Source organism: Lagenorhynchus albirostris, chromosome 9 (assembly GCF_949774975.1).
Source record: "Lagenorhynchus albirostris chromosome 9, mLagAlb1.1, whole genome shotgun sequence".
Taxonomy (NCBI): domain Eukaryota; kingdom Metazoa; phylum Chordata; class Mammalia; order Artiodactyla; family Delphinidae; genus Lagenorhynchus; species Lagenorhynchus albirostris.
This window is the reverse complement of record NC_083103.1, coordinates 41,530,671-41,543,221: the sequence shown is the minus strand read 5'-3', so window position 1 is coordinate 41,543,221 and position 12,551 is coordinate 41,530,671. Positions and strand designations below refer to the sequence as shown.

General features: G+C 42.7%; 1 protein-coding gene across 1 annotated transcript in view; it reads left to right on the top strand.

The window, feature by feature from the left end:
* The window catches only part of SPON1 (spondin 1), a 275,645-nt gene that overhangs the window by 110,870 nt on the left and 152,224 nt on the right, over positions 1–12,551 (top strand). The window contains exons 4-5 of the mRNA XM_060159616.1: positions 6,132–6,205; positions 11,321–11,443. Coding sequence (XP_060015599.1) covers positions 6,132–6,205; positions 11,321–11,443 — 197 coding nt within the window. The remainder of the gene's footprint in view (positions 1–6,131; positions 6,206–11,320; positions 11,444–12,551) is intronic.

The following is a 12,551-nucleotide window of genomic DNA, read 5'->3' as shown; positions in this document are numbered from 1 at the left end:
GTCCTTACTGGAAGGCACCATCTCTTACTTGTCTTTGAATCTTCAGCTCCTAGCCAAGTGCCTGACACAAAATAAGTGCTCAGTGAGTGTTTCATGAATGAGTGATAATTGAGCAGAAATAATCTCCTGGCAGCTAGATTTTTTAGAGTTTACTAGATTTGCTTCTTTGCAGTAATGGTAGACAACTGTACCAGTCTCTGAACCTATAGTTTTGTGACCTTACTGTTGGACAGCCGTGGAATTCTTGTGAGTCCCGGAGATAAAGCCCTGCAGATAAGCTTTCACTTTTCTTCTCCCATGGGCACATTACCATGAGCTGCCAGGAAGCCTGTTAACTCCTGGACACAGCTCCGTTTCCTGAGATCCACATAAAACCATATAAAAGATTGGTTAAGAGTCTGGATCATGGAATGCACCCAGCTTCTGTAAATATTTGCTGAGTAACATGAGACCATGATCAGATTAGCACTTGGCATCCTTGCAAAGTAAAATAAGGCAGATAGCCTCAGTTCCTGATGATGTTACCATTGCTATGACTTTAATATTTTATTCCTGCATCCTCCCACAGAATTGTTCTTTCATTGGGAAAAGGAAATAGATGGTATTTGTTATAAACTGGATCACTCCTTTGGAAAACATCCCTGAGATCAGAGACAAATTTTGTAAAGTATTCCAAGAAATGTTCAGCAATAGGGATTTTACTGGAATTGGGAAGAAGGTTGGCAGAAGTAGTCTGGAGACCGCAAACCTGAACTTCATTTTAGTCATTCATTATCTCTGCCTGAAGCAGTTGATCAAGATAACGCCCTCACTCCTCCCTCCGTAAGCAAAGGAGACAGACCTGACATCAATCATAATAATAGCTTCTATTTATTAAGTACTTTTATGTGTCAGGCACTCTGTTAGGGGCTGGTGATTTAACACCAGCAACAATAATGACTACCACTACTGAGTATTTACTCTGTGCAACATGCATGTCGTAAGGACCTTACATGAATTATCCCTACGTGGCAGTGACCCAGCCCCTGAGGACCCATGTGTATTCTTAATTCATTTCGTGGCCTGATCTCTCCCAAGTCCTTCAGTTTCTGAGGTCTCCTTGTCCCTTTTCAGCGAGAACAGGGATCCCAGGCCTTTTCAGCGCTAGACAGCAAACCTACAACTTAGCCAGCTCTAACTTTATTCCAACAGGCAAACTCCCCGAGGAAAAAGAACAGCAAATGAAGAAACTCATCAGACAGAAAAGAGCAGAGCATCTAAAAGATTCAGGATGGCGTTTCTGGAAATGTTCCACTTTAGGTTTAAAAGGAAACTTTTGAAATGATTAGTAAGTTATTTAGAACCTCAAGATTCTGAAGTTTGAGAAGCTAACATACTGAGAAATTTAATTTAGATTTCCTTAACACGTTCTTTCATGATAAGAGAGCATTCAGTATATCAGTATATAAATGCTATGCAACAGGACTGCCAAATTGCAACACAGAATGGGAGAAATTTGTCATTTTGAAATGCTGAGGGAATTCTTACTAACAGCATTCTCATCTTGTAAAGCTATTATTTTTCTGAACTATAATATGATTTATAAATCTCTGCTGAGTTTTATACTTCTGAGGGGAACAGACTCGAAATGAAATGTATTTTCTCAGAATATAAAATTCTCTCAGGAGTTGACCAAATGAGGAGTAAAAAGAAACATCTTCTGTAACCAAGTGTTCCAAAGTCTTGGTCTCTGCTGGCATATCTGTGGGTGAATGTTGGCATTCAGAGTTCTGGGCTCAGCTAGACTCTCTTCTCATGCCACACACTTTCCCTGGGTGACATCGGCCGCTCTAAAAGCTTTGATCCTGACTTCTGCCCCAGTGACTCCCATATCCATCCTCCCCACCCCTCAAGTCTCTCCTGAGTTACAGGTCCCTGTGTCTAACTACCCCCTACGACCACCATCATGCCCTACAGATAGCTCAATCTCAAACTCTTTCCTTTCCAAACTCTGTTTCTTCTACTTGAATCCCAGGATTGCAATGATACTAACATCTATAGAAATAAGTAAGGTACAGTTCCTGCTCTCAGGAAGCTTATAATCCAGCACAGGAGATAGAAAAGTAAACAGGCAATTATAATACAGGTTAATACGTGCTGGGTAGGAGAAGCCCAAGTGGCTATGGCTCTCATAAGGAAGAACATCTAGGCAAGACATCAATCTGAAGGAAGTAACGTCTTAGTTGAGTATGAGTTAGGACTGAGAGAGAGAGAGAGAGAGAGAGAGAGAGAGAGAGAGTGTGTGGTGTATATTGAGGAATCACAAGGAAGGACAGAAGGAGTCCCATGGACAGGAGCGCAAGGGTGTGAGATCATGAAGATATAGGATATGGTTTGGGTAGGGTGCTCAGGAGGGACTGGATAGAGATAAAGCCTGATCACCAGGGCCAGATCAGAACAAGCCTTGTATGCCACATTGGATCTGCACAGAGTTTGAAATCCAAAGGGCACGGTCTAGAGGGTTGGCCAAGCTTGGACATGGGGATATATGCTCGTCTTTTCATGGAGAGCTTCAGGTGATCATGACCCAGGCTCCGGGGAGACCCACGGAAGTCTCAGCTCTCCACTGTGTGCTCCGTGAGATGCTAAAATAGATCCCCCCCAAATCAATTCGAGGTTACATTTTATAACAATGCGTTCCTCACAGTGCAGTTATACTCTTTATAGGTAATCGTGTTTAGTCCTTACAAGCACTCTGAGCCTCAGACAGACCGTGGACTTTGGCAGTAGGTGGGAGGCTTCAAACCTTGAGCATGTTACTTAACCTCCCTGCATCTCAGTCATCGTCACCTGTAAGATTAGGCTGAAAATAGCCACAAACCCTCATCTTAGTCCCTCTGAAAACAAGAGCATTTTGATAAGTTTGCTGAACTTGACCTAAACTGACGTGAAGCTATTTATAAGTTCTGTTTACTCTCGTAGTATGAATATTGTTACATTTTGTGGCAGAATATAGATCTGTTTGATCATGGGGATGTTAATGGCCTATTGCCATCTTAACTTCCTAATATTTGAAAAACTCTGAATTCAAAAACACATCTAGCCCAAGTGTTTTGATAAAGAGCTTGAGGATGTGTAGTACATGTAAAGCAGAAGGTATGTAAGATAATGTACACGAAGGGCCTCCCTGGCACAGTGACTAGCACATAATAAGGGCTCAGAAATTAAAACTGTTATCAAAAAGAGGGCCAACTTGACTTTCTAAAACAAGGCATGAAAGAAATAGAAATATCTTAAAGGAAATATGGCCCCTCAAATATTTATAATGATAGTTTTGGAAAATCTGGGGGTGATTTAATTTTTCTAAGCATCATCATGCCTTTATATCATAGGCTTTGCCATTATTCTCCCACTCACAGCAGGAGGAAGAAAATTCAGAGTATTTGTTACCAGTGCTAGCCAAGACAGGTGATGGGAGATTCTGGGAGAGGAAACAGCACAGGTAAGGGAGTGGTGGAGTGAAAGAGGTGTTCAGACAAGGGGGATAAACTTTGCATAGCCTAGAACCCAGGGAGCATGGCGCAAAATGCCAACAAAGCCAGGGTAGTGTTTGGGGGAGGTTTTTATGAAGAGCCTTGAATACCGTGATAAGTTTGTACTTTATCCTGTAGTTCAGGTGTTTTGTTTGTTTGTTTTTTGGCCACCTGGCACGCAGGATCCTAGTTCCCCGACCAGGGATCGAACCCATGCCCCCTGCAGTGGAAGCACGGAGTCCCAACTGCTGGACCGCCAGGGAAGTCCCAGATCAGGTGTTTTCAAACCATTTTATCAAGAGACCTTTATTAAAACAAAATTTGATTTGCATGGGAGCTCCGTGTACTGCAACCACATAGCAATCCGTTTTTATTCTGTGGTCCAAAGGCTCTTTTTTTTTTTTTTTTTTTTTTTTTTTGCGGTGTGCGGGCCTCTCACTGTTGTGGCCTCTCCCGTTGCGGAGCACAGGCTCCGGACACGCAGGCTCAGCGGCCATGGCTCACGGGCCCAGCCGCTCCGCGGCATGTGGGATCTTCCCGGACCGGGGCACGAACCCGCGTCCCCTGCATCGGCAGGCAGACTCTCAACCACTGCGCCACCAGGGAAGCCCCCAAAGGCTCTTTTAAAAGGGCAGAACTGATCATCTCACTCCTCATGGCACATTCCCCAAGGACTTCTCATCAAGCTTGGAGTAAAATGCCATCTCCCTGCAGGCTCTGGGCGATGTGGCCCTGCCCACCTCCCCAGCTCATCTCACACCTCCCTGGCTTAGCACTCGTGGGTTCTCCAGTGAGCTGCAGCCCTCCCCACCTCAATGATCTTACAAAGCATGCCCTCTCCTTTGCTTCTCCATCCCACTTGCCTAATTAGCTTCTAGTCATTCAAATCTAAGCTCAGCCACCTTTTCTGGGAGGAACCTTTCCTGGCTTGGTCAGGAACCCTTGAGATACACTCTCCCACACCCTGTGGATGTCTCCATTCATTAACTGAGGGTTTAGTTGTTTGATGCTTTCTCCCCACTATTCTGTCAACTTTGAGAATGGGAAGTGGCCCCGTTTGTCTTGTTCATGACAGTGTCCCTGGCCAATGCCTGGTCGCTAAGCACACCTCCCGCAATTATTTGTTGAAAATACACCAGCAAATACAACAGGAAGACAAATGGGAGAGGGGGCTGCTTTGGGTTGAAATGAGGTTGGTACCTTTGTTTGAAGCAAGAACGTGGGGCCTGGAATACTTCCCACTAGGCCTTACTCCTTGCCCTCCACAGGGGTCCCTGAGGCAGTTTCACTGGGGAACATTCTGGAAGCACTGTGGTGGGTGATGGGATGCTCCAACTAACAGAAGGCTTTGTTATTTGGCTTTGAGGCGAGTGTTCTCCAGAGCGTTCTCTTGGCCCAAAGAAACATTCTGCTTGATGGTCAACAGAACGGATAAATAATCATAGTAGCTTGTGTCAATAGGAAGTACATTTCATTCAGTTATTTCAACATCTCTTCTCTCTTGGGTGGGGAAAGACTGTAAAAGACATTAATAGGCTGGCCTCAATTTTACTTTTTTGTGAAAGACTGAGTGTACAGTAGACATTTCTTTGGAAAGTCATTTTGGCCTAGGCCCAGACCATCGAGAGAGCCACCTCTGTGCTCTGCATGCAGATCTATGCACACTTGGGCCCATTCCTGGGTCTGCGATCATGTGACACAGGGCAGCTTGTGTGACTATCCCTGGTTCAGTGTGGTCAGCTGTGATAACGTCGAGGGCTCCCTTTATCTTTTAAACAGGCAAAATCAGAGTGAAAATTACCTTTTGATTGGGTAACATTGCTGAAGAAAATCAATAGAAATGGCTCAGGATCCGCCGGCACCATCTCAGTGTTGTGTTGTGGACTTTCAAATTGCTGGAACGCTGGGTTTCAGGCCTCTTCAAGGCCAGCTGAAAATAAACTGCGGAGTCGTATGTCTGTGCAATCCTAGATTAAAGAGAAAATATACGCTGGCCAAAAGCAAGTCATTTTTCAACCTCAAAATATTCTTTCCAAATTCTAAGATCCTATGTTTGACATGTTTAAGAGGGAGACATAACAGCTGAAGTTGTCTTTGTTCAGAGCGTAGGAGATAGTTTCGTCTAGTCTTTCAGGAAAGATAGAGAATGACATTTTCAGAACAAATCAAAATATATTTTTAGGGTTTTATTTTCCCCTTCAGGAAGAGACATTGACATGCTTTCCTGATTTGAATTTATTTGATCTATAAATGGCCTCAATAATTTGATACGAAACTAGAGTAAATGAACCACTGAGGAAAGTTACTGAAAATGCTGTTAGTTCACCTCCCTACCTTAATAATAATATGAGCGCCACCAACACCACCACCATGACTAATATTTATTGAGTGGTTTCTAGGTGTAAGCTGAACTCTTGACGTACATTTTCTTATTTAGTTCTCATAGCAATCCTGGGAGGTAGATATTATTCTTAATGCCAGTTTTCCAATGAGGAAACTGAGTCACAGAGTGTTGGGGGCACTCCCCCAAAGCCACACAGCTGTAGGTGGACAAGCCGGGATCTGACATCCTCCAGACTTGCCCTCCTCACCATGTGCTTGTGTCCTCTTTCCCCACAGGGCTAGCATCGTACAGAAACGCATCATTTATTTTCAAGATGAGGGCTCTCTGACCAAGAAACTTTGTGAACAAGGTAAGGATTTGTGGACGTGTGGGTGAGAGAGGGCTAGAGACATGGAAGGTGGCTCATTGAGTCCAAGCATTCAGCTGCAGGAATTAAGGCAGTTGGGCTTTCTGAGCTCCTCTGGGTTTTGTGTCCTCACGTAGCTCCAGTTTTTAATCTGGCTGTGTGCTGTGGGTAATTGGATCTGCCTTAAACTCTAATTACTCAGCTTGATTCCCTGGGTAGGAGATATGTACCTTATATTGGTGTCGTCGTCTCCTTATTTTTGTGAAACAGTGATTATTCTGAAGAGGTTCCTTGGAATAATTCACAGGACTTAATTAAGGAATGCACCATTGTGTACCTTTAAAAAGTCTGTTAACAGTTGTCTGGAGTAATCACCAGCAGGAACTTTGGGGGCACCCAGGCAGGAAGGGGGGGATTTTCTCTAGGGAAATGGGGATGTCCAGGGGTCATTGACGTTGTGATCTCACCTCATTCAAGGATCTCGTCCTTGGATGTGCAGGCTCATCAACTCTCTCTCCTTGAACGTGTTCTAACAAAGCTTATAGGGACCAAGTAGACGGAGGAGGTTGGAGCAGAGTCCTGGATTCGGATTCAGCTGACTTTCAAATCCTGCCTCTGCCCTTCCTCGTCATGCAACTTTTTTTTTTTTTTTTTTTTTTTTTTGGCGGTACGTGGGCCTCTCACTGTTGTGGCCTCTCCGGTTGCGGAGCACAGGCTCCGGACGCGCAGGCTCAGCAGCCATGGCTCACGGGCCCAGCCGCTCCGCGGCATGTGGGATCTTCCTGGACCGGGGCACGAACCCATGTCCCCTGCGTCGGCAGGCGGACTCTCAACCACTGCGCCACCAGGGAAGCCCTCGTCATGCAACTTAATGTATGTAAAATAGTACCGTGCCTCCTTGGTACATAGTAAATATATATACTGATATGTATATTGATATGTACACATACATATATACACGCATACATATACACGCTTATATACACACATACATACATATATACACATACATATATATATTATATATATGTGTATGTGTTAGCTATTGTTATCTACAGCCCAAAGCTTATTTATTAATCTACCATGAAAAATTAAAGTTTGAAACATCCAAATGTGTTTAGAAGTCATTAGAGAACTAAATAAACATGGAAAATGTTCTGAAATTATACATCTTCACTCTTTCATTTCTATTAATTTGTGCAGACTTTTTTTTTACATTTAGAACAATTTGCGTTTTCAGAAGAAATCATTCTATTTCTAGCAAATCGTAAGCTACTAAGAAAAAGAAAAGTTGATAAAGGTCTTCTGGGAAAATAATAATAAGAGCTATTTTCTTTTAGTGCCTGCTACATGCCAGGCACCATTCTAAGCACTTCACATGCCTTAATCATGTAATCTGCATAACAATCCTATATGGTAAAGACTATTATATCATACCTATTTTATAAATGAGAAGCCTGAGACATGAAAAGTTTAAAGAGCTCACTCAGCATGATACACCTAGCAGGGGAGGTCAGAGTTTGGACCTAGGAGCCATTGCCCTAACCACTGCCTTTCTATCAGAGTGTCTACCTCCCAATTCAGTAGCTCGGATTGTTACTTTGAGTAGATCAAAGCATAGGTCTCCCTATAGATGAGCTGGAGCAGAAACTAGGTCCTATGTGGAGGACTTCTTGGAGAGCATGGAAGGAGCTAAAGGGGAGAGAGTTGGCTGCCCTGCGTTAGTGTCATGCCTGCCAAAGGCGCCAGAGAGCTGCAACCTGTGGGCCAGCGCCCTGGGCAGTTTCCAGGTGGGCATCACCATGCATGGCTGTTGAGGCTTTCCTGTATTTCATAGTCCACAGATTCACTTAGGCTTTCCCCAGATCCAGAACTTCTCAACTCTTGAGGCTCTTGGTTCCTAATGGACAATCCCATCCCTGCCCAGCCTCCATGAGATGACATCCAGGTCCTGTGGGCTAGAGTTGTGGCTATTCTAGCTCACCTCTTGGTTGGCTAATCATGGCCACTGTGGTGAGGTTTTGTTAGTTTGACTCTCAGAGGACAGCCTTATTTCCCAGATTCGACGGTTCCTAGAAGACACTTCACTGTCAGCCCCATGTACTGACAGCAACCATCAACTAAATTGCACTTTCCAAAGCCTCAGTCCTGATGTTGTGAAAGCCTTGTCTAAGCTATGAATATGCTAACATTCTGCAGATACAGTGTCAATAAAATGACCTTGCAAATCTCTATTGGTTACCACTTCTGAAGCAGAGATCCTATCAAAATGACTAAGCACGAATCTGTATAAGAAGACCTCTTTCCAACAGCAACTTTGTGGACAAAAAAAGACCCGGCAGGACCTGGGCTATAGGATCATTAGGTGCTGTTGTATGTGATCCCTGGAGACAGCAGACCCATGAGGAAATCCATCAGTTAGCAAAGCAGATCCTGTACAGAAAGTCTTTAAGATATAAGCATAGAGCAAAGGGATTTTTCTTAAATGTGTATGCCCACTTGATTATCTCCAGCTCTTTCATTAAGATATTCATACTCTTTGTTAAGTCAAATCAAATCTATCAAGGAAAGGAAGAGAGAAACTAGTGTCTATTATTTTTTTCCCCAGTTGAAGCTATTTATCCATAGGGGAAAATTAAGAATTGCACAGATTAAAAGCAATGGCAATCGTTATTTTTTAAAAGAAACATAAAACATTAAGCTACTTACAATTGAAAACAGAGGAACATAAAATATTCCAAAAGGTGACCTATAATAAACAAATGCACACATATACTCACTTTAATACCATGTCATAGACAATTAAGGGAGAGAGACAAAGAGAGGAAAAGATGAAGGGAAAATCAGAGATGAGAGGAAAATGTGGGCAGAGAAGGGATCATGAGAAAAAGAAGACAAGGGAAGAGGAGCAAAGAATAAAGGATGACAGTAGAAAAGAAAACTGATGGATTAAGAGTAGAAATGAGGGGGAGGGGACAGCTTGGGAGATGCTGCAGGGCCTGCAATTACCTGTATTGGGCAAGCCCTGCACTGTTAGGAGAAGAGGGGTAAGTTAACACTTGTTATCACTTCCCTTTGAAAACCTGATTCATTTTCAGTGGGCTTTTTCTCAGTAGGAAACAGTTATGTCTGTTTTTATTTTCAAACTTAGAAATTTATTTTTTAAATGGAAGCTTATTTTCCTTTGGAATTCCAAAAGGTTTATTATAAGTGCATTCCCTTGAACCCCTGGGTGCATCTTTAAGTTCACTACTTATATCTGAGAGCCCTTTTGATAAGGTAAAAGCTACCAGTTTGCCTTATTTTGGTTTTTTGAGAGATTATTGCTGCCTCCTTTACAGCACCGAGTAGTTACAATTGAAACCCCAGCATGTATCTCTTAGCTCTGAATTCCTTTCTCAAAACTAATTTAGTTTTTTTTTTAACAACCATAGGTGATCATAATGGAAATGTGAAAAGGAAGAACCTTCAGGAGTTACTCATAGACGCTACCTTTCCTGAAATATAGTCAACAGGGCTTGTCCCTTAAGTATCAAAGTGGCTCACACAGGCATCAGATCTGGACTTCGTGTACATGAGGCAGTGGGAAGATTTCTCCTAACACAAACAACGCTCTAGCCTCTTCCTAGTGTACAAAAAGTAGGCAAACAATGATCTCTGTTTGGGGTGGCTTCAGATCTCTTCTTTAGGGACTCTGGAGCCATGTAGGGAGGTAATTTTTCAAATGTACCATTCTTCATTTGAAAAAGCAAAAAGAGAAACACACACCAATTTCTCTCATCGGTGTTTATGCAGACCTATCCAGCAGAAGGTCTCTCCCGCAGTGATATAGTGTAGAGGTTAAGAGCATGGGCTGTGGACTCAAAAAGACCTGAGCTCCAGTTCTGCCTACACCACTTACTAACCCTGTGGCCTTGGGCTGGTCACCTAATGTGCCTCAGTTTCATGATCTATAAAATGGGGTTAACCAACGTCCTGACCTCCTAGGTTTGTCAGGATCAAATGGGACAATATATGGAAAGGGATCAGCACGTATGAAGACTCTATACAATATAGTTCTTATTACAATATCCCATACTTTTGTCTCCATCCTCAAACCCAGAATTCGCTTCTTCCACCCATCACTGGTTTTGCATATTCAAACCAAATGAACCCAGTGAATTCCATAAGGAAGACTTGTAAAATGCTCTTCCTAACACTCAAAAAGATTTTTATACTCTTTGTTGCTGCTCTTTATATAATAGTTAAGAATAAATGTCCAACTTGCAAAAAGAGAGAGAACATTTATGTTAATACTTCCAGAGGAAGCAAAGAAAAAGCAATTGCAGCAAGTTGCATCTGTAGACATTGTTTCATCTTGCAGGAAGCAGAACAGACCAAAAGCAACAATGCACAGTTAGGGGTGTGGGCTTGACAGTCGGAAATACTGAATTTATTCATGTAATCTTTCTCCACTTATCAGCTATTCGCAGTTAAAAGTGGGGGCGGATTGGGAATCTTGAGTTTTTCCCGGCTGCTTCTATGCTCAGAAGTAAACCTGAATTTATGGACATATTCCCAAACCCCCAACCCTCCCAGTAAACTCTCTGAAAGCTTGATAAGAAGTGACGTGACTATACATGCACATCTTTTTAGAAATAATTTTCAGCAGTTCTTCACATCCCTCTGCTTGTTCTCATTTCTCTCCTTCAAAGCTTTTTCTGGTCCTGGCAATTTGGCCCCAGAGAATATTCCTTAGAGAAAACACACAGGCATATTCCTCTTAAAATTTGGTGGAGAAATCCTGTTGTGGGAGGGGTGGGGAAGGAGATTTGGGCCCAGAAAATATATCAAGATGGACCACCATCCCAAATATTCTACCTTATTGGTCCCATAGGTCTCCTCACATTATTAGAACAAAAGTTCTGATGTTTTTTTAATTTGCAAAATATATAGTTATCACCCTTAGAGGTATATAAAATCCTTTATAGCTGGACCTGGTTCTGAGTTATTAATCGGTGAAAACTGTACCTCATCTTCTTTTCCCAAGCCTTCAAGACAGAACGAGACCGAGATGGTGCTGTCCTATAAATGACTCAGCGCTGCTTCCTAACTTGGTGACTTTCCTGACTCTTTCAGACTCCACATTTGACGGGGTGACTGACAAGCCAATCCTAGACTGCTGCGCCTGTGGAACTGCCAAGTACAGGCTCACATTTTATGGGAACTGGTCTGAGAAGACACACCCAAAGGATTACCCTCGTGAGTAGAACAGCTTCCTTATGGGTTGGGGGAGAGGGTATTACAAAGTTCTGGTTGTGGGATATACTAGCTTCTCCTTCTTACCAATCAATGCCTTCATGAAACACATTCCAAGAAAGCGAATTCATCGAGACAGGCAGATATAATAGTCGGATGCTTTCAGCTTCTTTGCAGAGCATTGGTCTAAGTGTTTTCTTATCTGTGATTTTAAAAAATATTCCTGAGGTCGTGCTGCTTCTCTTCAGGTCAGATATTTGGTAACCTCAGTGCTCCTGAAGTGGCTCTGTCCATACAACCAGCCTATTTGTTCTGGAAAGAACTGGCAAGAGGGACCACCTGCTCTTGACTGCGCAGGCCAAGGTCAACAAATACTCAACATCCTCAACCATAGCGTGTATTGGTAATATATCAGAGACCACCTTAGAATCCTTATTACACCGTGCTCCAGGTAGCCAGTACGAATCCAGGAGAGTTGTCAGGCAACCCCAAACTTGCTGTTTTAGAGTAAATCCTTAATCAGGACCCTACCAACTCCCTTTTATCAAACAGTGGTCTCATCAAATGCCTAACATGTGGCAGACACTGTGCTAAACACTAGGGATATGAGAGTGAATAAAAAAGACACAACCCATGTTCTCATGCAACTCAGAGATTAATGGGGAGACGGACACTAATTAAATAATCACACAAATGATATGAAAATTATAACTATGAATAGTGAGCTTACTGAGTGGCAAGCAGTTTTACATATGTTGTCATTTCATCCTCAAAATAACCTTTTGTGGGCTTTTGTGAATGAGCTCACTGGAGATCACAGAGACATCACGATTTGCCCCTAGTCCAATGTAAGTACAATCGTCCCTTGGCATTCGAGGGGGATTGGTTCCAGGACTCCGACAGATACCAAAATCCGTGGATGCTCAATCCCGTATATGTGAAATGACGTAGTATTTGCATAAAACATAGGCAGATCCTCCCGTATACTTTGTCATCTCTAGATTATTTATTATACCTAGTACCATGTAAATAGTTGTAAATGCAATGTAAATGCTAGGTCAGTAGTTATTGTGTGGAAAATTCAAGTTTTGTTTTTTGAGACTTTATGGAA